The sequence below is a fragment of the Schistocerca serialis genome, chromosome 6 (genome assembly GCF_023864345.2).
Source record: "Schistocerca serialis cubense isolate TAMUIC-IGC-003099 chromosome 6, iqSchSeri2.2, whole genome shotgun sequence".
Lineage (NCBI taxonomy): Eukaryota > Metazoa > Arthropoda > Insecta > Orthoptera > Acrididae > Schistocerca > Schistocerca serialis.
The window spans coordinates 326,283,771-326,308,010 of NC_064643.1; the positions used below are offsets into that span (position 1 = coordinate 326,283,771).

The 24,240-nt window shown below is 39.0% G+C and overlaps 1 protein-coding gene across 6 annotated transcripts in view; it reads left to right on the forward strand.

Moving 5' to 3' along the window:
* The window catches only part of LOC126484025 (F-box/WD repeat-containing protein 9-like), a 93,805-nt gene that overhangs the window by 60,548 nt on the left and 9,017 nt on the right, over positions 1-24,240 (forward strand). For 4 of the 6 annotated variants that reach the window (XM_050107352.1, XM_050107354.1, XM_050107356.1 and 1 more), the window contains exons 6-8: positions 5,978-6,269; positions 8,614-8,721; positions 21,478-21,633. In XM_050107352.1, coding sequence (XP_049963309.1) covers positions 5,978-6,269; positions 8,614-8,721; positions 21,478-21,633 — 556 coding nt within the window. Of the gene's footprint in view, positions 1-5,977; positions 6,270-8,613; positions 8,722-8,827; positions 9,427-10,085; positions 10,605-21,477; positions 21,634-24,240 lie in introns of those variants that run through there. The other 2 variants (XM_050107358.1, XM_050107357.1) reach the window with 2 other exon arrangements.

Below are 24,240 nucleotides of genomic sequence, written 5' to 3' on the forward strand. Positions count from 1 at the left end.
TATTATCTATGAGGGTCTGTGATGTGTGTGTTATTCGGGTAGGACCTATTACATGGGGTAACATGTTAAAACTCTGTAAAATATTCAGAAATTTATTTTTAACCTTATTATTGCACATAAGATTTATGTTAAAATCCCCACAAAGAAGCACAGTAGCTTTTTCATTGTACCCAATGTTTAACATAAATTCTAGTTTTGAAAAAAAATTATCTACATCTCCACATGGTGACCTGTACACAATTATTATTATCATTTTCCTTTGCTTACCATACAACTCAATAGCAGCTGCTTCAAAATGCTTTTCTACACTTAACTTTTCAATATCGCTTCTCCTTTTGAATTTTATCCCTGTTTTTGTACAAATACAGACACCACCACTTCTGGCATTTTCCCTACAGTAAGAGCTAGCTAGTCTGAAAGGGTGTATAATGATGTTGTTTTATTCAAATTCCCTACACCAATGCTCTGAAAGACACAAGCACTCAGTATTAAACTCATCTAAAGCAACTTCTAGTTCAAGGTATTTATTTCTTAGAGACATATTTAAAAAATATGTCTGCTTGTGTCTGTATATGTGTGGATGGATATGTGTGTGTGTGCGAGTGTATACCCGTCCTTTTTTCCCCCTAAGGTAAGTCTTTCTGCTCCCGGGATTGGAATGACTCCTTACTCTCTCCCTTAAAACCCACTTCCTTTCGTCTTTCTCTCTCCTTCCCTCTTTCCTGATGAGGCAACAGTTTGTTGCGAAAGCTTGAATTTTGTGTGTATGTATGTGTCTGTTTGTGTTTCTATCGACCTGCCAGCGCTTTCGTATGGTAAGTCACATCATCTTTGTTTTTAAATATAGACTGAATATTTAGATTCATAACTTGAAAAGAATTTGATGGGAGCCTTGATTTAGTTACACATACAGTTTGTTTTATCGAACTGGTCGTAGAGAAGTTGGTTGTCTGCACATTTGTTGAAAGTTCTATATTGCAACTTTTCCTTTTCTGGGGTAGAAAAAATCCTGGTTCATTCTTGAAGGTCATTTTGGTCTTAAGCTCATTTTTCCATACTTCAGTGTGTCGGTTGTCACTATAGGCTGCACTGATCTTGTTTTTCCGTTATTCTTGCAACTACTTGGAATAGTGGAGTTTCTCTACGGAAGCTACTAACAAATTCAAATCCTGTTGTTCTAGCAGTACAAGATTGGTTTTCCTGTAACCAATCTTCACTCACACATAAAACTGAAGTATCCTTTAACTGATCAAGCAAAAGTACTTCTAATTCAGTAATATTACTGGTTATACCCTGAACATTCTGGCAAAAAACTGCATGTGATATATTGTCCTTGGGAAATGTCACACTGCTCACCTCAATGTTTGGTCGCTGCGTCAGTAATAAATCCTTATAGTAACCTGGTGTGACACTCTTCTTTTGCTTGACAGACGGGTGGTTTTTACTGTTTCATGTGGTTTAGTTGATTCTGTTGTTTTTGGTGACAATGGTGTAAGCTGGCCTGTTGCTTCTAAAGATGATGCTTGCAGTGCAGTGGAGCTGCTGTTGACTGGGAAATCGGATGTGGGAGAGTAATGGGGGTCACTCTCCTTGTATCTTCCTAATGAATTTGTGATGTCTCAGATTTTATGGCATAGTAATGTTTTACCCTTAATATTTAGATGTAGACCATGTTGTGTAAAGTGTTCTCTCTAAAGGGAATCTACAGGTAAGAAATGTGAGTTCTGGAATGCTTTGCAAATTTGTTTCAAACTGTCTATTGGATTTGATGATTTCATCATTCACAATAGAAGTGGCTATAAGGTCATATCCATGAGGACTTCCAATGACAGTTACTGATGCTCTCCTAGTAGAGTACAGAATTTATTTCAAATTGTTTATGGCTTTTAATAATTTGTTTTTCTACACATCATTAGCACCCCCAATAATTACTGTACATTGTAACCAACTGAAGAGATTTTCAGCATTAATGTTTCTTGTGATTTTTCCAAAGGTGCCCAATGTTTTACAATGGAAGCAGCATTTACATGAAAATCGCCACATAAGATTCCAGCAAGGCCATGCCCATGGCTATCAGGCCACATCATTACATTAAATCTGGAAATTTGTGAACTGAAATTCATATTTATCTGCACATGTTTGCTGTACCTGTAGCTCTGTCTTCTGTTCACTCCATCTATTGAACACAGTATTTTTAAGAACATGATTGTGTGAAGCCTTCTGTGTTCAGCAGGTATTTCACATTTCCCTGCACTCATTTCTGCCTCAATTACATGACTATTTCTTGCTGAATGATAAGTGTTTTCACACTGTTTTCAATGCACTAACTTCATTAACCTAACATGTTCACAACTGTTGTCATTAGTAATACTGTCTAAATTGCTACGAAGACTTTGCATCATGGCATGATTGTTTACTGTTGAAAGAAACATGTTTTCACTCTGTTTACAATACACTAGCTTCATTGACGTAACATGTTCATGACTGTTGTCATTAGTAACACCACCTAAATTGCAGCAAAAGCTTTGCATCATTTTTTAAGCATTTCAGAATACTGTTCACACAATTCCTCATCAGACCATAGAGAAGTCAATACACCTTCTGTTTATCCACTAGTGAATATTTCAATTGTGGACTGACACCCTTTGCACACCAACATGCCACACTCACAATTTGAGTAATTTAAATTAATATCACCAAAACACACTGTATGGTACCATTTTTGAAATGTAGAAGTCATTCAGATTCCTTTAAGAACAATTTTAGGACATAATATGCACTTTACAGACAGAGAGAAATTTGTTTGCACTAAACGATTTATACACACTTCAATACCAGATGCCATCTTGCATGTGTTTTGTGTATACATTTTGTGTAGAAATCCCTTTTTTTCAGGCAAGAGGTCCTTATTCCTGTTGTGATCCAGTTATTTATACAGGCCTTTATTTTACTAGTTACAATTTTCAGAGGAAAAACAGCTTGGGAATAGTGACTTAACAAATCTATGAATATGGTAAAATTTTCATTTATGTCTGCTACTTCAAAAATATTTATCCACTTTCCTCAACTTAGTAGGTTGTTGAAGAAGTTGATATTCTCCTGACTGAAAAATCTACAAATGGTTTCTGTTCTGGTGTTACTTAATTGATCAGTATTTATATTGATCATTAGTATTTGTTTAGATATTCACTAAACTCTGCATTATTATGGAGAGTTTGGTCTTATTTACAATAACCTGATCCAAAACTGTTTGTGAGTTAGATCTAATTCTAATGGAGGTGTCTACTTAGTTTTGGAAATTGCATGTTTTCATAAGATTCAGAAGTGCATCCTTCTTGTCACTTTTGGTAAGGAAATCAGTGTTTCCAGAGCTTATTATATCACACTTCCATTTTGTTATTTTGTTTAGGAAAAGCTCAAGTTTATTCATGAACTACTTAAAATCTCCCAGACGAGAACAGTAGATAGTGAGAGTTATAAGATTTTCTTTGATAAGTTGAATGACAACTAGCTCAAAAATATTTCCTAACATTCAGTTCACTAAGCGATAAATTCTGTGTGACATTTGCTGATGACTGATATTCCATAGTGTTTGTGCTTTGTTCTAGAATACTGATCACATAATTGGAAATTTGGTAGTGACACACTCCGAATTACATCTGATTTAAGCCAATGTTCTGATATGCTCTGAATGACATACCTCTAAGTTTTCAAACAGTGGGAAGTCCGGATGGAATAACAGCAATATGGGAAGGATAAATTGCTATTCGCCTTACAGAGGAGATGTTGACTCTCAGGCAGGCACAATGAAACAGACTGCTAAAATATTAAAACTTTCGAACAGTCCTTCTTCTGCAGTAGAAAACACACACACATTCACACAAGCCCACCTCACAAACATGTGACTGGGCATTGTAAAGAAGGGAAACTCCAGCACTGGTCATATATATTTGAAACTTCTTTTTTATTTTTTTAAATTGCATATCGATTTCAATCACAGAGTGATAGTTTTCAGTGCAAGACTAAGTCCTGTGGATTCGTATAGTCATGCCTAAAATATAACTTCAAATATAGATGTTTTTTGTGAAGAACATGCCAACAAGCAGGTAAGATTTGGGGATTGCTGCTCAGTCAGACACAGTCACAGCCTGGTTCTAGTGACCTGAGACAGTGGACGTGTGTGTGTGTGCTGTTCTTGTGTTGAGGTATATGTGTGTTTTCTACTGCAAGTGGACTGTCTGAAAGCATTAATATTTTAGTAGTTTTTTCATTGTGCCTGTCTGTGACTCAACACCTCCTCTTTGTGGTGAGTAGCAATTTATCCTTTCCATGTTGTTGTTATAACTGTAAGTTTGTTATATAGAAGAATTTTAACTTTATCAATTTTATTAGTAGCGATTAGACATTGTAATGATGTTCTCTTAAAGATAGGATATTGGTTTCCTTTGTACCTAGATCTATCAAAACTGTGACATACCAAAACAGCAGAACTTATATAATAACTGAAACCTAAATTCTGCATTAGAGGAGGATTTTTTTTTAATTGGGAGGAGAAATAACTTATTATTAATAATTTCCACAAATGCAGCATGTTTAGTTGATCTTTTCTGCCAAGTTTAAAATGATTGCCCATTGCATGTATACTAAATAAGGATAGCTAAAATCCATTTTACAACAAGGCAACAGTAGATTCTTGGTTAGAGTGTGGGGGAGAGCAGCTATTCCTGACTACATTTCCCAAAAAACAGAAATACCAAAGATCATTGCAAAAACTCCCTTGATTCAGTTTGTGTGGATACTGCATTGTGTAGCTACACATGTTGTAAGACAGTACCCCCAAAGAAAATCTATTTGTGTTGTAGCTTCATAATTCAAAAGTAAAATTCTTGAGCTTTCAGCAGCTGTTCCATCATCTTCATCAGGAGTAAACTACTGTTTGAAGGAACTCTGCTTATAGAGATGAGGCAGCAGCATTCAGATCCTTCCAAACAGGGCCTTCAGAATGAAACTTTTCCTCTGCAGTGGAGTGTGCACTAATATGAAACTTCCTGGCAGGTTAAAACTATGTACCGGACTGGGACTCAAACCTGGGACCTTGTCTTGCACAGGCCAGTGCTCTATTGACTGAGTTTCCCAACCAAGACTCACAACACATCCTCATAGCTTTATTTCTGCCAGTACCACATCTCTGCAATATCCTTTCTTCCAAAGGTGCTAGTCCTGCAGGTTTCACAGGATGAACTTTGGGGAAGTTTGGAAGGTAGCAGAAGAGATACTGGTGGAAGTAAAGCTGTGAGGATGGGTTATGAGTCATGCCCAGGTGGCTCAGTTAGTAGATCACTTGCCCATGAAATGCAAAGGACATGGGTTCGAGTTCAGGTCTAGCATACAGTTTTCATCTGTCAGGAAGTTTCGTATCAGCACAATCTTCACTTCACAGTAAAAAATTCATTCCAGAAACTGCTGTCAAACTGTGGCTACGTCGTGTCTCTGTAATATCCTTACTTCCAGGAGTGCTAGTCCTGCAATTTTCACAGGAGAACTACTGTGAAGTTGGAAGGGTAGGAGATGAGGAACTGGCAAAAGTACAGCTGTGAGGATGGGCTGTGAGTCGTGCTTGGGTAATTCAGTCAGTAGAGCGCTTGCCCAAGAAAGGCAAAGGTCCTGGTTTGAGTCCCAGTTGAGCAAAGTTTTAATCTGCCAGGAAGTTTCAGAAATTATTTTGCTTCATGACTACATTCAAAACTACCTTTCCTGCCTCCCTGTGATGAGCAGCCTTCCTTACTTCTTTGTTAAGAAGTATGATTTCTGTTTTATTGGATGAAATGTGTGGGAACTCTTTAACGTCAGCTACGAAATGTCTTTTACTGTATGAAAAGAGAGATTTTCAGAAAATAAGAAATTATCTTTTTATATTTTCTTATGTTATCTTTCCTTCATAGCTTTCCTATTAATAAATATGATATGGATGTTACAGGTTGAAGGCAGCCGTTCTCTCATTAACACAGATCACTCATTCGTCAGTGTTGGCCTGTGGCCAGTATACAGGTCATGTGGCGTTGGTAGATACCAGATGTTCTGGAGATGGACCTGCATCTCTGCTGCGGCCCCATCATCGTGCTGCTCTCGGGTTAGCTTCTTGGGGCGAGAATGTTCTCGTCTCTGCCAGTGAAGAGGGTCGTTTAGTTACCACTGATCTCCGCAGTCCTGACAGCCCCCTCGCCCAACTTACATTGTCTGAATGTTTTCCAGAGTCCAGCCAAATCAAGGTAATTCTGAGAATGTTACGATAAAAACAGATTGAGTAATGAGTACTATTTGCTGGATATTAGATTTAAATTTCAGGCTTCCCCAGGGCTTACGCATCCAGGAGATATCTATAAACTACAAATCTTTTAAATTTAGTGCACAGGGTGATTCAAAAAGAAAGAACAGATTTCAGTTGTTATTTACAGACAAACTAATTGAAACGAATCATGCATGTCCATGGGTAGAGTGAAGTTCAAAGTTTTATGTTCGCATAGACTCTATACCGTATACTCAATATGAACACGATGTGTTCCTCAAGAAACATCAGAATGGTAGTCCATTTCATTCCACAAATCAACAGGCCGCTGCTTATTGAACTGACAGCTCCAACAGTTCAGTTTCTCAGCTCTTGAAGAGTAGCTGCCATAGGTGGGGTAAAGACACTGTCTTTTATGTATCCCCATAGAAAAAAATAGCAAGGTGTGAGGCCTGGTGACCTGGGAGGCCAAAAGCAATGAGCAAGATCTTGTTGTCCACCTCTTCCAGTCTAGCACTGTAGGGTAGTGTTGTTAAGATAACACAGCACTTCAAGGAGAAATGAGGCAGGGTGCTGTTGTGCATTAAAATGAAATCTTTGGAATCATTTTTAAATTGAAGAAACAATCAATTTTGCAGCATGTCCAGATATTAAATTCCTGTCACAGTTTTCTCCCCAAAAAAGAAAGGTCCATAAAGTTTGTGAACACAAATGGCACAAAACACTTTCAGTTTCGGTGAGTCTCTTTCATGTTCGAAGACGATGCCTGGATTTTGTGACCCCCAGAGTCTTACATTATGGCGGTTACTGTACCTGACAGATGAAAAGTCAATTTTTCTGAAAAGATTAGTCATTTGAAAAAAGTATCCTCTGACATATGCTGAAGAATTGAAATGCCAATTTCATACCTTCTGTTATGGTTGCCAGGATGCAGTTGCTGCAGTAATTGCAACTTTTAAGGCTTCATTTGCAGAAGTTGCTTCAGAACATGAAGTTGAAGTTCTTGGCCTGCCCATCTCTGTATGAACGCATCTCAGATACACTCAACATTTTCAGCAGATGTGAATAACTAACGAGTGCTCTTCCCTTTTCATAAGCAACCAGCTTCCAAGAATTTGTATGCCAGTCATACATCTGCTTTTGCAGGGACAGCTGGCTTCCTGCAGAATCAATGGCAGAGTGCACTTTGCATTTGAACAGTTGATTGACTTCCCGCAAATTCCAACTTGTAAAATGATTTCTCTTACAGTGTAGTTGCTATGTTGTTACAAACAAACAACATTGGAGCTGTGTCAAAACTGAATCTTCCTCTATCCGGTTATATGCGCAATGTGTTTCTATCTTTCGCATTTTGTCTGTAATTAACAGTTGAAATCTGTTTTTTCTTTTTGAATCACCCATTATATGTTACTTGTGTGGGATTTGAATGAAGGATTTACAGGTTTCCTTGCTGACAAGACAAGTGACACAACAGAGAAGCAGAACAGTTTTTATTTTTTCAGGAAGAAACTACATTCATGCAGAACATGTGAGTTGCTTAGCCTGTTCTTTTGTTCTGTTAATCATTAGAGTTTGTATCTGTGATAATAATAAGAAGTTTGTGTGGAATTTGAACCATTTTTCCTACAAATTTTGAGTACTCTCCTGTTATCAACTGAATGACGTGGTGCTGTTTTTGCCTGTATGTCTGTGAGGTTTACTATGAGTTTTCTTGAGAGCCAGTTTGCCTGCTGCGATGTAGTAGTATGTGACTGTGTGGATTTTAAATATATGGTTAATAATGATTAGTGCTAGTGGAATGATGTCATGAGAAATAAATGAAAAAAGAAAAAAGTATAGTAACCCCTTCTTTTTTGACCTCTGTCTATTTTTAGCAAAACTTTTAAGAACTGGCCGAACAAATTTTTATTACATTTATGTTGTCTGTGTGGATGTTCAGTACAGCTTTTACAACCTTTTGATAATTTTAACTCCACTTGTCTCATCACACTGTAGTATTTATACCAAAGACCTCAACATCACGAGACCAAAAAATATTTTTATTATTATCACAACTACACACTTACCTTGTATCTAGCTCCTTTTTTTCATTATTGTTGCTCATGATAATGTATAATCCACAGAAAATAGGAAATATTCATTTAATTTTACTTTTCAGTAATAGTTACACAGGAATTTCAATCTTTACAAACTGCTGGAGCAGTGTACAGAACTGTTCTTGTATTTGTTGTAATTTATTTTTATTAAATTTTTTTATTTGAAAATTTGTTATATTTGTCATTCAGTATTGTAAGTTTTGTGATGTCCTTTACTTTACTGTTTTTCAGTCATACCCAACATGCCTTTCAGTTCGAGGAAATTCCTTGTATGCTGGAGATTCGAAAGGCTATGTGTGGTTGTTTGATGCTACTGGTGGACAACTGAAACTAGTTCAGGTGACTATCAGTATTTGTATTCTGTTTAAATTTACCATCTGTAATGTACACAAAGGAAAACTGATTTTAAAGCAGTATTAATGTGACTTTTCTGTCTCTGAACCAGGCAGGTACATTGCTTCAGGCCTCATTCATGCCACAATCTGTTACACTCACCAGATGCATATGAAGTCATGTTCCCTGAATTTACTATTGAAATGTTCAGTTAGTATTACTAGGGAGTTTATATTAACATCTTACTTGAGCAAGTATGGAGAAAAGAAGAGTTGTATGATTGATCAAAAATTTCTGTCAATTTAAGAAAACTATCAAGAACCAAATGGCACATGGCATCCACTACAGTGGACAGCTGTTAATTGGTCACCTCTTTGGTGTTTTCAACCACTCCTGAGTTTGCAAATGCACACAGTCCACTGCAGTGGGCACACCCTACTGGTGTTGTGCACACCATGCATTTGCATGCTTCATGACTGATTTAAAATTGCTGAGAAGCGACCATTAAAAGCTTTCCACTGCAGTTAAAACCATGGACCACAGGATTAATAAATTTTGTTTGATGCAGCACCCGGAAGCATGTGCGACAGAAATAGAATTTTAAATCAAACAATGGAAAACCCAGGATGGAATGTAACAATATTATGAGAAGGAATTAATATACTTATAAGTACCTTCAAAGTTCTAGTGACCTTTACGATGATTATTTTTAGATTAGGATCATCTGTATGCATACAGATGGTTCTAACCTAAAAATTATTAATATAATATTAATAGCATCTGCTGATTGACATAACAACAACATTAAAATTTTCTCTAATGGCCAATTTCATAGTTTTGTTAAGTGTTTGCTGGTGATATAATAAAGATTTCTTTAAAAACTTTGCATTATGAGTTCATTGCAATCATTAAGCTCATTCTACACTTTAGTTCCTGTTTTAAAGTTTTGAACCAGGGTAATTAATTATTCAAAAACTACCATTGATAATACAATCATGGATAATTTAGAATTGTATTATGAAAATAGTAGTTGATGGTCTCTCAGACCATGATGTGAAGTTCCTCAGGTTAAGTATTGATACTGATCAGGCTATAGAATCTAGAAAAACTTAGTTCAAGAGTGTAGTTAATGAAGCAAAAATTGGGCGTTTTAGTAAACTGCACTAAGAAGTCAACTGGAGAGTTGTTTCCAACTCTTGTGATATAAATCTGTTAATGAAGTAGTTGCCTCAAATGAAAACCATTTTCCCATATAAGTACCTCAATTTAGACTGAAATATACAAAAATTAAAGGGGTCATGTGGGTCAAAAAGGAAACTTAGTCTTTTAGTTAGGAACAGTTCTGATGTTGGTACTGTTGTCCACTACAGGGTGTACTGCAGAATATTCAAGAAAGTAATCCAAGCATCAAACAAAAATAATCATAAAAAGAAGGAAGCCATATCAGACGACAAAATACAGACAATATGGAATACAGTGACTGAGGAAACTGATGGAACCAGAGACAAGGAGAAGCAGATAACTTTAAGACTAATACACTGGTGACAGATTATATAGTGTGGCAAAGCTCTTTAACAGGCATTGTTACTGTTACTGATAGCATGGGGTTGTTATGCTAAGTAACTGCTGTCATGGAAAACTTGAGACCTATCTCTACAAGTAATTGCAGTGTCATGACTATGACCCTCACTACACCTGAAGTAGTAATGTCTACCATAAAATTCCTTAATAATAAAATGATGATAAAATATCATCAAAGTTGATTAAAAAGAATATTGTTTTGAATTTAGTAACAATTTAAGCCCTGGATGCGTGGCTGCCGGAGCTGGGAAAAATGCCCAAAAGGGGTCTTTAAGATCTGAACCTTTAAACAAATACAGAACATAGTATTAAACAGACTTGTGAAATTATATTGTTTGGTAACAGAAAATGAATAAGAAAATATTTATTAAGATATTGTGATTTTTAACAAGGTTAGAAAGATCAGATTGCTACTTACCTTATAAAAGAATTGCGGACAGGCACAATTAAGACATTTACGTAAAGCTTTTGGTCACAGCCTTCATTAGTAGAAGAGAAATACATCCATTCACACACACAAACAAGCACACCTCACAAACACACGGCCGCCAACATCTTGGGCCAGAATGTCATCCAGCCTGAGATGCTGGAGTTGGCAGTTGTGTGTGCATGAGGTGTGCTTGCTTTTGTGTGCAAATAGTATGTGTGTCTCTTTTACTGATGAAAGCAGTGCCTGAAAGCTTTTGTTAATGCCTTTTAATTGTGCCTGTCTGCAGCTTGATGTGTTTTCTTTACGGTAAGTAGAAATCTGTCATTTCTTACATTGTTGATATTGCCACCTTGAGTTCCTATAGTGATTTTTATTTTTGTACGATAAATTATGTTACAGTTTTTGTGATACTAATCACCAAAATTGCAATTTTGTTGATTCCACACAAAAAGTTTTGATCATTAAAAAAGTCTTGTTACTAGTAATTGAACTATGTACTTAGCATTTTTTTCAGCATGTTTGATCACTTTTTTTTCTAATAGATGTAGGCAGATGAAGCATTTTTGCTGTGCTTTCAGTTTATGCAGTATTCGGCTGCTGGACTGCATAACATTATGTTTCAGGTGAAGGATTCTCTTCTTCACATGAGGATGTATTTTTTCCGTATTTGTCTGAAGGGCAGTCTTCTTTTGTCAGAGATGCCTTCCTAATGCTTAGGGCATTGCCTGGGGCTGCTACATCCATTACACTTGTCCGTAAGGAAAGGCTATCTTCTTGACTGTCTCCAGTAGGTGTCTGTAAGTGCCTTCTGCTTTAGAGAATCATTATTGTCATCGCGCAGTCACTGTAGGCTTGTACCATGGGAATCAAGGTGAGGATGTTGGTTAGTGGCCAGTACCCACTTTCTGTAACACAACAGTACGCATTTCTTAACAGGGTTCTGTATTCATAAGAATAAGAACTTACTTAAGATAGGCCAGATGTTGTGGCACAGTCTCTTCCATAATAGTGCACATTAGCCTCACTGCTGGTGAAGTACATGTCCTGCTATGCACACTACTCTGGTTGCTATGTGTTGCCTGACACAGAGTCTCTAATTGACTCTGTATGCGACCCCCACTGGGCTACTACTGATGACTCAAATCGTCAACTCACTGGATGACTGACTGGGGAACTGGCCCTCTGGTCTGTGGCGCAGATTTAAAACTAGCAGTTGAGAGGGTGCTGGCTGCTCATTGCCAGAGAGTCTGATTTTGGCCTCTCTCCTCATAGGCGCATTGCTTGCGACTACTGTCGATCTTCTCACAACCTCTTTGCCACCTGGTGTGCTGGCGACAGCATACGCCAGCATATTCTCCCCCCTCCCCAAAATATTGCACCGTTGTCGTGAAGTGAGGCTGCGAATGACAACAGGGAGGGAGGCAGGACACTAGACGTAGTGATGAGCCAGGAGCCATAGCTGTGGAGGAAAGCGTACCCCCGACTGTACTCCGTCATCTGGCTTGCGAGGCAACAGGAAAATCCTCCAGGAAACTGCTGCCAGGGCACACACCAAGGCCGGAGGGTCCAGTCACAGGCATTTCCTACCGAATAAAAACCAGGGCACATGTGAAAGCAGCCATGTTACATATCAGCTATGCTGCAATCACTGTACATCATCCTACACTCATCAAAAGAAGTTTTGCATTACCCTGGTTCCCAGAGCTCCTGACAATAGACTTTGACTGTGGATATTGTATCACAGACAAAGTCCCTTTGACTGTTCAGAGATGTCACTAAACCCACCCAAAGATGTAAACAACCATGCATGGGCAGCGCGTATTAGACAGAGGGGGTCTGACAGCCGATCAGTTCCACATGGGAGGAGGTACATGGCTAATGTTGTCTATAGGTTAACGGTGCCTAGACGGTCAACACTACGGTTCGATTGCATCCGCATTGTTACAGGGCTATTACAAATGATTGAAGTGATTTCATAAATTCACTGTAGCTCCATTCATTGACATATGGTCACGACACACTACAGATACGTAGAAAAACTCATAAAGTTTTGTTCAGCTGAAGCCGCACTTCAGGTTTCTGCCGCCAGAGCGCTCGAGAGCGCAGTGAGACAAAATGGCGACAGGAGCCGCGAAAGCGTATGTCGTGCTTGAAATGCACTCACATCAGTCAGTCATAACAGTGCAATGACACTTCAGGACGAAGTTCAACAAAGATCCACCAACTGCTAACTCCATTTGGCGATGGTATGCGCAGTTTAAAGCTTCTGGATGCCTCTGTAAGGGGAAATCAACGGGTCGGCCTGCAGTGAGCGAAGAAACGGTTAAACGCGTGTGGGCAAGTTTCACACGTAGCCTGCGGAAGTCGACGAATGAAGCAAGCAGGGAGCTAAACGTACCACAGCCGATGGTTTGGAAAATCTTACGGAAAAGGCTAAAGCTGAAGCCTTACCGTTTACAATTTCTACAAGCCCTGACACCCGATGACAAAGTCAAACGCTTTGAATTTTCGGCGCGGTTGCAGCAGCTCATGGAAGAGGATGCGTTCAGTGCGAAACTTGTTTTCAGTGATGAAGCAACATTTTTTCTTAATGGTGAAGTGAACAGACACAATGTGCGAATCTGGGCGGTAGAGAATCCTCACGCATTCGTGCAGCAGATTCACAATTCGCCAAAAGTTAACGTGTTTTGTGCAATCTCACGGTTTAAAGTTTACGGCTCCTTTTTCTTCTGCGAAAAAAACGTTACAGGACACGTGTATCTGGACATGCTGGAAAATTGGCTCATGCCACAACTGGAGACCAACAGTGCCGACTTCATCTTTCAACACGATGGTGCTCCACCGCACTTCCATCATGATGTTCGGCATTTCTTAAACAGGAGATTGGAAAACCGATGGATCAGTCGTGGTGGAGATCACGATCAGCAATTCATGTCATGGCCTCCACGCTCTCCCGACTTAACCCCATGCGATTTCTTTCTGTGAGGTTATGTGAAAGATTCAGTGTTTAAACGTCCTCTACCAAGAAACGTGCCAGAACTGCGAGCTCGCATCAACGATGCTTTCGAACTCATTGATGGGGACATGCTGCGCCGAGTGTGGGAGGAACTTGATTATCAGCTTGATGTCTGCCGAATCACTAAAGGGGCACATATCGAACATTTGTGAATGCCTAAAAAAACTTTTTGAGTTTTTGTATGTGTGTGCAAAGCATTGTGAAAATATCTCAAATAATAAAGTTATTGTAGAGCTGTGAAATCGCTTCCATCATTTGTAATAACCCTGTATTTTGTGCCAGGAAGGACTCTCGACAAGAGAAGTGTCCAGGCGTCTCAGAGTGAACCAAAGCAATGTTGTTCAGACTTGTAGGAGATACAGAGAGAGACAGGAACTGTTGATGACATGCCTCACTCAGGCCGCCTAAGGGCTGCTACTGCAGTGGATGACAGCTACCTACGGATTGTGACTCAGAGAAACCATGACAGCAATGCCACCTTGTTGAATAATGCTTTTTGCGCAGCCACAGGGTGTTGTGTTATGAATCCAAGTGTGTGCAATAGGCTGCATGATGCGCAACTTCACTCCCAACGTCCTTGGTGAGGTCCATCTTTGTAACCACGACACCATGCAGCACAGTACAGATGGGCCCATCAACATGCCAAATGGACCGCTCAGGATTGGCATCACGTTCTCTTCACCGATGAGTGCCGCATATGCCTTCAACCAGACAATCATTGGAGACGTGTTTGGAGGCAGCCTGGTCAGGCTGAACGCCTTAGACACACTGCCCAGCAAGTGCAGCAAGGTGGAGGTTCCCTGCTGTTTTGGGGTGACTTACGTGGGGCTGATTTACAGTGCTGTTGGTCATGGAAGGCGACATAACAGCTGCACGATACGTGAATGCTATCCTCCGACTGGTAGTGCAACCATATTGGCAGCATTCGTCTTCATGGATGACAATTTCCGCCCCCATTGTGCAAATCTTGTGAATTGACTTCCTTCAGGATAATGACATCACTCGACTAGAATGCCCAGCATGTTCTCCAGTCATGAACCTTATCAAACATGCCTGGGATAGACTGAGAAGGGCTGTTCATGGACGACATGACCCACCAACCACTCTGAGGGATCTACACCGAATCGCCGTTGAGGAGTGGGATGATATGGACCAACAGTGCCTTGATGAACTTGTGGATAGAATGACATGACAAATACAGGCATGCATCAATTCAAGGGGACATGCTAATGGGTATCAGAGGTACCGGTGTGCACAGCAATCTGGACAACCACCTCTGAAGGTCTCGCTGTATGGTGATACAACATGCAATGTGTGGTTTTCATGAACAATAAAAAGGGCGGAAATGATGTTTATGTTAATCTCTATTCCAACTTTTTTGTACAGGTTCCTGAACTCTCAGAACCAAAGTGGTGCAAAACTTTTTTTGATGTGTGTATATAGGCATGACAAGTAACCGGCTGTCTACCCACTCATAAGGGCTCCACCAAACTGTTGCAAAGCACGAACTTGACCACCAGTTGCTGAACATGCAGCACACAACACAAACGACTTCATAAGCTGCTTCACTATGCGAGCCTTTTGGATGCTCCCTTCCAGCACAAGTTTGTCTGAACTACGAAGATGAGAAGTGATTCTGCAGTGTATCCTGCACTCTTAACATCCCATGGCCTAAATTTCCGCTAACCTGTTTTTCTCCATCTGGATCATGCACTACCTTCTACCACTAATCTTCCTCCCTCACCTCTACCCCCGTGCAGATATTCTCTCCCCCTCCCCATCTCCCTCTCCCCCCTCCCCGCTCGCTCCCGCTCCTCCGTGTGCTCTCGCGCGCTCCTGCTCACTCTCTCACTCTACCTCTTTTCAACTATTCTCCTCTCCCCCCTTTTTCAACCCTTCTCCCTTGCCATTCTGCTGCCTTTTTATGATCACGTTTCCTTCCCTCCACTCTTTCCTTTTCTCCATTCCTCCCCCCCCCCCCCCCCCCCCCCCACTCTTTCCTCGTCATACACCTTTTTTTGCTCTACTCTTTTCCATCCATGACCACAGGAGGGTGCGTTTGGGTGTCTATGTGGTAGTGTGTGTGTGTGTGTGTGTGTGTGTGTGTGTGTGTGTCGGTGTACTTGTACTAGAAAAAGAGCTGTTGCTCAAAAGTTAGTATGAATGCTGTTTCATGTTACGCATTCCTGTGCTCCATGCATCGGTCCGCTGTAGGTGAGTGATTGTCTTTCTCTTATTTTAAGTATTTTTCCACCCAGAATTTCCATTATCGTTAAGCTGCAACTGTGTTATGCTCTGGTTGTTGTGCTGCACTTCACTTGTTGCCATTTATTGTACCCCACTGGAAGTTGTCATGAACATGCACACAAACGAGGAGCTATCTAACATTCTCAGTGCTTACAGAGCAGTGAGATGGACTGCTGGTGATGCAAGAATGTGGTATGCTGAACATTTCACAGGCAGAAGGCTACCAGAATCGGCACCTTAACATCTGTGGAACATTGCTTGACAGATACGGACATGTTTATGCCATAAATGGCTGATACAGGATGGCAAAGAACAGTGAGAACTCTAGAATTTGTTGAAGGAATATGAAATCATTTTGAAGCAGTGTCTTCAGCTGGCATTAGAGCAACAGTCCACAAATGCAATGAACAAATTTTTGTGCCTGGGCACTAAGGCAGCACCAGCATCCCAACAACATAAATTTTCCCTACTTCATCATGTTTACGAATGGGTTATATTTACTAGGAAACTTGTAGTTAACATACAACCTCCCTGATTAAATGGCGACAATTATTTACAAGTTTGGCAAGTGAAATTTCCCATCCTGTTGGAAGATGCTACTCTTGGTGTACAGTGAAGAATGTTGTCCTGACAGGATGGAGCTATGCCACAGTGCACTCTGGTATACAGGTGATTGTGAACAAAGTGTTCAGGTACAGGTGAATTGGGTGTGGTCGTCCTCAAGTGTGGCCTCCCAGATCACCTGATTTAGCATCACTAGACTTTGGTGTTTCGAGTCTTATGAAAGATCACATCTACCGTACAACATTCAACACCTGTGACAAGCTGGTTGCAAGAATTATTGAGGCTGCCGCACTCTTTTGCAACATGCCAAGAATTTCTAAGAGGCTGCATCAATAATTTCTTTAACAATATCATCTTTGTGGCGATGTTGGAAGCAGGAATTTTTAGCATTTGCTGTAGAAAAATGTGATTTGTGAAGAAAGTGTGTTTGAATTTTATTTTCTGTTTTATTCTTCACCATTGTATTATTTCACACTTTCTGCTCTACCATACTTGTTAGAATAAAAGTACAATCTTTCTGTATCTACATTATCAAAAATTAAAACATGTTGATTTCATTATTACCAACATCGCATCTTTCAGTATTGTATATTGATTCTTACTGTATTTCTTTTTCTTCAGTTCAGCTTATTATCTTACCAAATTAGTGGCATTACAGTACTATTAACATAGTTGATTTAATAGTGAAACATCACCGATCAGGTTGGACTTAACCAACCATAGAGAGGAGTTTAAAATCAGCTTAGCTTTGACTGCCCATCTGAAACCATTATATTCATCTAATTTAATAAATAACTGTGCTACTTAGCAAATCTGATATTAGCAGCAGTAAGGTAGTTTAAATGCAAACACTTATGCACACTTGTTGCTGATAATCTGTTTTATAGCCATAGCTCCAAAATGGTGCATTTCCAACCTATTATGATTATTTTTCTGTTCTCCTCTGTCTAGACAGAACACAGTTCATGACCATTTGTACTAGCAGTAACACAAAGATCACTGGAATAAACAAGCAGTTCCTGAGGCGATGACAGAGTTCATGAAGTGAACAGCTAGCTAGAAACAAGTCCAAAGTGTAGCAAAGTCATCTTAAGTATATAAGAAGATTCAAAGGAGCAATATGAATCAAAAGATTCAATACAGGCAATGTCAAAACTCTACTGATAATGGCGCGTACTTAATGCTTCAGTGAACTGTCTAGACTAACTGGCAACTGTTGGGCCATGGTATTTACAGGCAGTTTCATATCAGTGGATGGCCACACCTCTGCAGTGGCACCTTGTGCTGGAGCAAGCTGTGGTAGGAGTATGATCATTACTCGGACTGGGTGGGGAATCTAAATCATTGTCAGGCACAATACCCCTCCCCCAATAAATCAGCATGTAGTGCCAGAAATGGCCTGCCCTGTGCTGACTTTGTCAAGCATATGTCTGCTTGTGTTGCTTAACTCACATGTTAAACTGGAGCCTTATAGCAACTATGTGGGTGATCATAATAGTCAATCAGCAAACCACAAACATCATAAAAAATCCAACTACTGGCATCTGAGAGTGGGCATAGTTTTTGCACTACTTCGTACAGTACAGTAAGAGTGCACTCTGACATCCTTAGTCAGTTGTTTGGCTCACCTTTCAGTGAAGAATAAAACAATGTAAATAGACCTCCCATCTCTCGTTTGTCTCATAGAAGCAAGCAAACGATGGCGTTGGAGACAATGAAGTTGCAACAGCAGGCTGTTGTTGTTTTTGCAGCAGTTGTAACAGCAATTTCTGCTGTTATTATTGGTATTACCACTGGTGTTCTTGCTGCTGCTGCTCTCACTGTTGCTCTGGCTGGTGCTGCTTCTGCTGCTGGAGTTCCCACTGTTTTTCATGCTGTTGCTGTAGCTGCATTTGTTGTTGCTATTGTAGCTGCAGTGGCTGCTGCCACAAATGTTCACAAAGTGAACGGTTTACCTAAAACAAGTCCAGACTGTTGCAAAGTCATCTTAAAGTGTATAAAGTGTATACCAAACGGTCCAGAAAACACAATACAGGCTAGGTCAAAACTCTACTGATCAATGACCCATACTTAATGATTCAGTTAACTAGAGTGACTAACTGATAAGTGTCAGGCAAGGTGTTTACTGACAGTCTCATGTCTGTGGACAGTTCCACATGACATACTCCCTAAGATGGCACCTCCCACAGTAGCATGCTGTGGCTGGAATATGTAGCCTGAGTATATCTGACCTCTTCTCTATATTGACACTTGGGCTGCATGGGGAATCCAAACACTGTCAGATACTAAAATTATTTGAAATTTTGTCTCAATTTGACTTCCCCTATTCTATTTGTTTACTAATGCCAGAAACATACACATAGTATTCTATAAATTTAGAATTTCATTTAAGAAAATAGAAGGAATTTATACATATACACACATACAAAAATGAGATCAAACAGTCTTTGTGTAACAAGAAACAACTACTAGAGCATTTTCTTGCACCTTCAGCAACTTCTCTCTGTTGCAAGAATCACGGTAACAGTAACACTGACATTCATTAGGTTTTCCCTTGCCAACACCCATTCATAACATATTTACCTCCATGTGATCCAGTCTTAGTCCTATGTGGCTGGTAAGCATTCTGCTGGCATTACACCTATTTTGAGTTGACTTATTTTGGCTGCCCACAGTTTTTCTGTGGCTTTCTTGGTTGATGATTTTAGTGCAAATGTTGACTGTGAAAGGCTTTTCCTAGACAGGAACCTAGTTGTTGGTGGAGTTAAGATTGTACATACTGTATTCACAACTCTGTATTTCACTCGTTAGAGCAAATCTGATGAGTCAGCACAAGAGAATGTCTTCAGAGCTAATATTCTTTTTTTCTGCCTGTTTTCTAGTCCAGTATCATCTGCATGATTTTCCTTAATAATAGTAACTATTACTAAATTGCTTCCTTCGTAAAATGTGGGAGCTAAATATGCAAAACCAAACATACATCCTTGTTCTCTAATAATCTGCCGATGGTTATATGCTGCTTCCACATTTATTTCAGTACCATTCAAAGCCATATCCACTACCAAGCAGGTTGTTGACAGAAATGCAAATGGCAATTTCTGGCACATCATGTCATTACATGAAATGATAAACAAGCTGCAGTAATAGCTACCTTATATGCTTCTATAGCCACATAAAGAAACTGTCTACATTCCCACAGCACAAATCAACATTGTTTCCCTCTTTCTCCCCAAAAGTGGCGAAATGTTGGTATCGGGTCATGTGTTGCCATAAGACGCAGCATGCTACTCATTGTTGGATCATGAAGCTGAAACCTTTCTGCAGTTTTCATCCTTTTCGTGATAAACACCGTACTATTTTCTTCAACTTTTCCCCTTTCCAGATTAGTACATTTGAAACAGTGGTTGTGTAGCATTTTTAATACACAGAGAAAATATGATTTGTCTTTTCCCTTAAACCAAGTGTTCACTGCAGTTTTGGACCATCAAATATGCTGGGAAGCTACAATACTAAATTAGTATTCAGTCCTCCAGCAGCAATATAGTTTGTAAAAGATTATGTAAATCTCAAAACCTCTAGTAAGGTGCCTTACGACAAACAGTACACAGTATGAAGAAATGCTAGGTAGGAGAAGTGTCGTATTTTTACCTAGGTTCTACCAAAATTTAGACAAGGAATAACAGGCCTTAGAAAATAAGACATGTAATTTGAACTAATGACATCTGTATCATACTTGGATACAAAGTTTTGGGGGTGATTTAATAAAACAAGCACAGATTTTGGAAAGTGCCGCCAATAAGGATAGTAACTCATAGCTAATTATAGCTAGCAACAAAGTCATTGTGATCTTAAAGTATTATTAAAAAAATAGAAGGAGATAATAGTTATAATCATTAGTCAAAACATAGATAGAAGAGAATCCAAAAATTGAGGTTAATATCGTGTGTGATAGAAGAAGATCACTCAGTTAGTATGGATTGAAATAGAAATGACACAAGTAGAATCTACAGACATGAACAAAAATGTGGATGACCAATTTGTATCTTTCCAAACTTTTTAGATGTATTTTTTTTTGAGAGGCAGAACCAGCTATAAAATAGGAGAAGGTAGATCACAAATGAAAAAATGCCGAAGAAAAGTAATGGAGGAATAATCACTCCAATCCATAGAGCAGGTGAGCACACGTGTTGGCAGTTAGGACTTGGCTTTCTGGCACTCTCACTGTCAACCTTGTTTATTCTTGTGAAGATTTTGGCCTTTCCTTCGTCTCTGTCTTAATGCATGTCTGTCTTTCATTCTCTTGAAATATTTATTTCTGTTCATGCTTGTCTGATGTAAACCTCTTACAGTAATTTTTTAAGAATATGTTTTATACATCCCCCTTGCACCTCTTGTTTTGTGTTTCCTTCACCATCCTTCTGTACTGCTGAATACCATGAACCCATCTTCATATTGTGACTTCTTTCAAGCTATAGTCCTCATCTATTTATTTCCTCCAGCTTTTTTAGTACTATACAACTGAGGTCTCAGCTGCTAGGTCCTGCACCTTGCATCCATCTTATTGTGTACTTGGAATGACTTCCTTTGCTTTGCCTGTCACTGATGTTTATTCTGTGGTCCTACTGAGGGAATTTCTTTCTTAAAAATTTGCAAGTGCTCTATACTTAATATTCTTCTCCCTCCTTCCCCTTACCCCAGTAGTGTGGTTTTGTCCTGATGCAGTTGTTCTTTTTTATTAGTTGGTAAGTAGATAATCTTTAACTGTTTCTTGTTTAGTTTTTCCAATAGTTCTGCCCAGAATTGCACTAAAGCTTCTTTTCTAGTTGGGCTGTAGTATAGCCATAGAAAACATCAGCAGATGCAAGCTACTGATAAATTAACTATGACTGGTTTTACTAAGACTCACCATAGTTATATATTTCAGAGTTTAGATGTGGAACATGGAGGCCAAGTAACAGCAGTTCAGCAGCATGAAGGTGTTGTTCTGACTGCATCAACAGATACTACTCTCAGAGCTTTTGCACCATCTTGCCCTTTGGAACAGCTTTCATTAATACGGACTTCAGGGCAAGTGACAGGGGTAAGTACTTTGCTTGAACCCATGAATCTCATTGCACTCTTGATTTATGTCAAAAGAGATTGTTGACAGTAGAACACTCCACAATACTAGAAAATATCACAGTAGGGTAGTTCTACAATGCCTCTTCGTTTAAAATATTGCAAGTATTTTAATGTTCAGTCCTTTACCACAGATAGATATGTGAGTAAATAAGGCTTCTTAAACTTCTTAAAATGTTCTTGGAAATTGTCAAAAAGTTTCTCATTGCTGATTAAAGTTCCAGATGAATATGTCAAGTGATATGGAATCATGAAAGGAGATTTAAAAAAAAAAGAGAACAACAGAGTACTGACTGTGGATTTCAGAACCTAAAATTTGAAAGAGTAGGAAAGAGGGTCTCCTATGTCCTTATCAGGCAATTTCCTTCACAAGTTGATGTAGATACATGGGATACCGTACTTAAAGAAGCTGGAGGAAATTAAATGTGATATTAGAAACAACCAAATATATGTTATAGAGCCATGTGAGACAAGGTGGGGAGGAAATGGAGAATTATGCATTGATATGTTCAGAGTAATTCGTAGCAGTGTTAGGAAGATTTAAAAAAAAAAAGAAAGAGTTGCTGTCATAGCAAGAGGTAAATGAGAAAATAGTATGTAGGACTAGCCGTATCAATAACTGCTTGATGATTGTGAAGGTCAGTGTTACACCTGGTGAATTTATAATTGTTCAAGCATTCCCACACACTTCAATTTTCAGTGATGAAGAAGTAGTCAAGCATTAAGGCACTGATGAGCTAATGAAATTGTCAAAAGCTAAGCCAACTGTCACATAAGTGGAGCATTTCTCAATGTGGTAACTGGATCACATGCTAAGAAGAAGTCAGTAATAAATTTTGAACTGGGAGAAATCTTTAAAGGGGAAAACTGTGAAGGATGTACATTAGGGGTGCATGCACACCAGGGGCCATAACAACATTACAAAATACATATACACGCAACACACAAACCTAACTGAACATTGGAAACCTGACTTCATTCTCAGTGTGGGAGGCAGTGTGATATAAATTAGAAACTATTAACTAAAAAGCAAATTTTGGTCACCAGATAATGTTTGATATAAATCGGTATGTGATTGCTGCCCCCCCCCCCTCCCCCAGCACGCGCACACACACACACACACACACACACACACACACACACACACACACAAAATCAATCAAAATACACTGCCAAACCTAATCTGATCACATCTGTGGAGTCAACGAAACATAAAATTTTGATTTTTTTAAAGTGAGCCTTGAAATCTCACTCTTGATAGTAGAGTAAATCATTGCACTGGTAGTTTTAAAGAACTCAGCAATAACCACTTTTACTTTACCAGATTCTGTCACTGTTGTGCCCCTGTGCCAAGTGACACAGCGCACAGCTTAATCACACCATTTTTGTGATGTACAGAATGGCATGCGGATCTACTGCTCTGCTCTAGAAAATACCTACAGAGCATACTATTGTTGATTACAGTATGTTCCCTTCTGCCAAAGTAAAAATTTAGGTTGAGTTACTTTACTTGAGTTTATCAGCACTGTATTCACTTTTGCAGTTCTGCTTACCTGTAAAGTTTATGTCTACTGCAACCTCAGTTGAAAATAAATGTTTTTTGGACCAGTATGTGTGATGTGTCTAAAATTGTTATAGTGAACTTAGTTTAAGTTTGTAGTAAAATTGCTTTACCTCATTGCTCCCATAAAATAATAATGTCAGATTCTTTTATTCCTCTCTTAATATCCAGTTAACTAAATAATTCCACCAAAAAGAAAAAAATTAAATCGTAATGCTGTGTCTCACAAAGGGAGGGCACAGGACTGATCTCACCAATTTGGCTCAAACTACATGAGTAGAGTAGGTAGATGCCCATTTCAAGTTCGTAGAATATCTCACCTGATTAGTCCATAGGAAAAGATAAAATGTGCTCTAAAGATTTTCAAGCAGAGCTCAAGAGTTTTTTTTTTTTTTTTTCAATAGTTTTTAAGTCAGTTTTGTGGTAAATTGGTCAGGTGCACTGGCTGGCAGCTTGTTGGCTCAGGTTATGAAATAGAGCTAATCATATCTGTTCTCGATGACTTCCTTCAAGGACTCACAGAAAAAAAGCAACCAAAGGACAAAACAAAATAAATTCAACTCATAACAAAACAGAACAACAATAAAAACAATATGTAAGGAAATTCTACAGGGAAAAATAGTAATTAAATCCAATTCTACTAAGTTATTGTTGTATTTTACTTAAATAAGTAAATTTTATGCTATGAAAAAAAAGGCTCAATACCTGCTGCTATTGGTCATACCTCCCCCTCCCCCCTCGAACTGTTAAAGACTATTAATTGTGAACATATTTAAAGAAGTATTGTTTTAAATGATATTTCAGCATTGTATTTACTGTAGAGTGTGGTTTGTGATTTCAGCTGTCCTTCAGTAGCAACATTCTGTTGTCGTCATATCAGCACCGTATTCTTTTTCTTTGTTCTCTTACATTCATTCAAAACACGTATCTTTGGCAGCTGTTTCAAATCCCCTATAGTAAGTCATTACTGTACCTTTTTTCTGACGATTTGTAACTGTCTGTACAGTT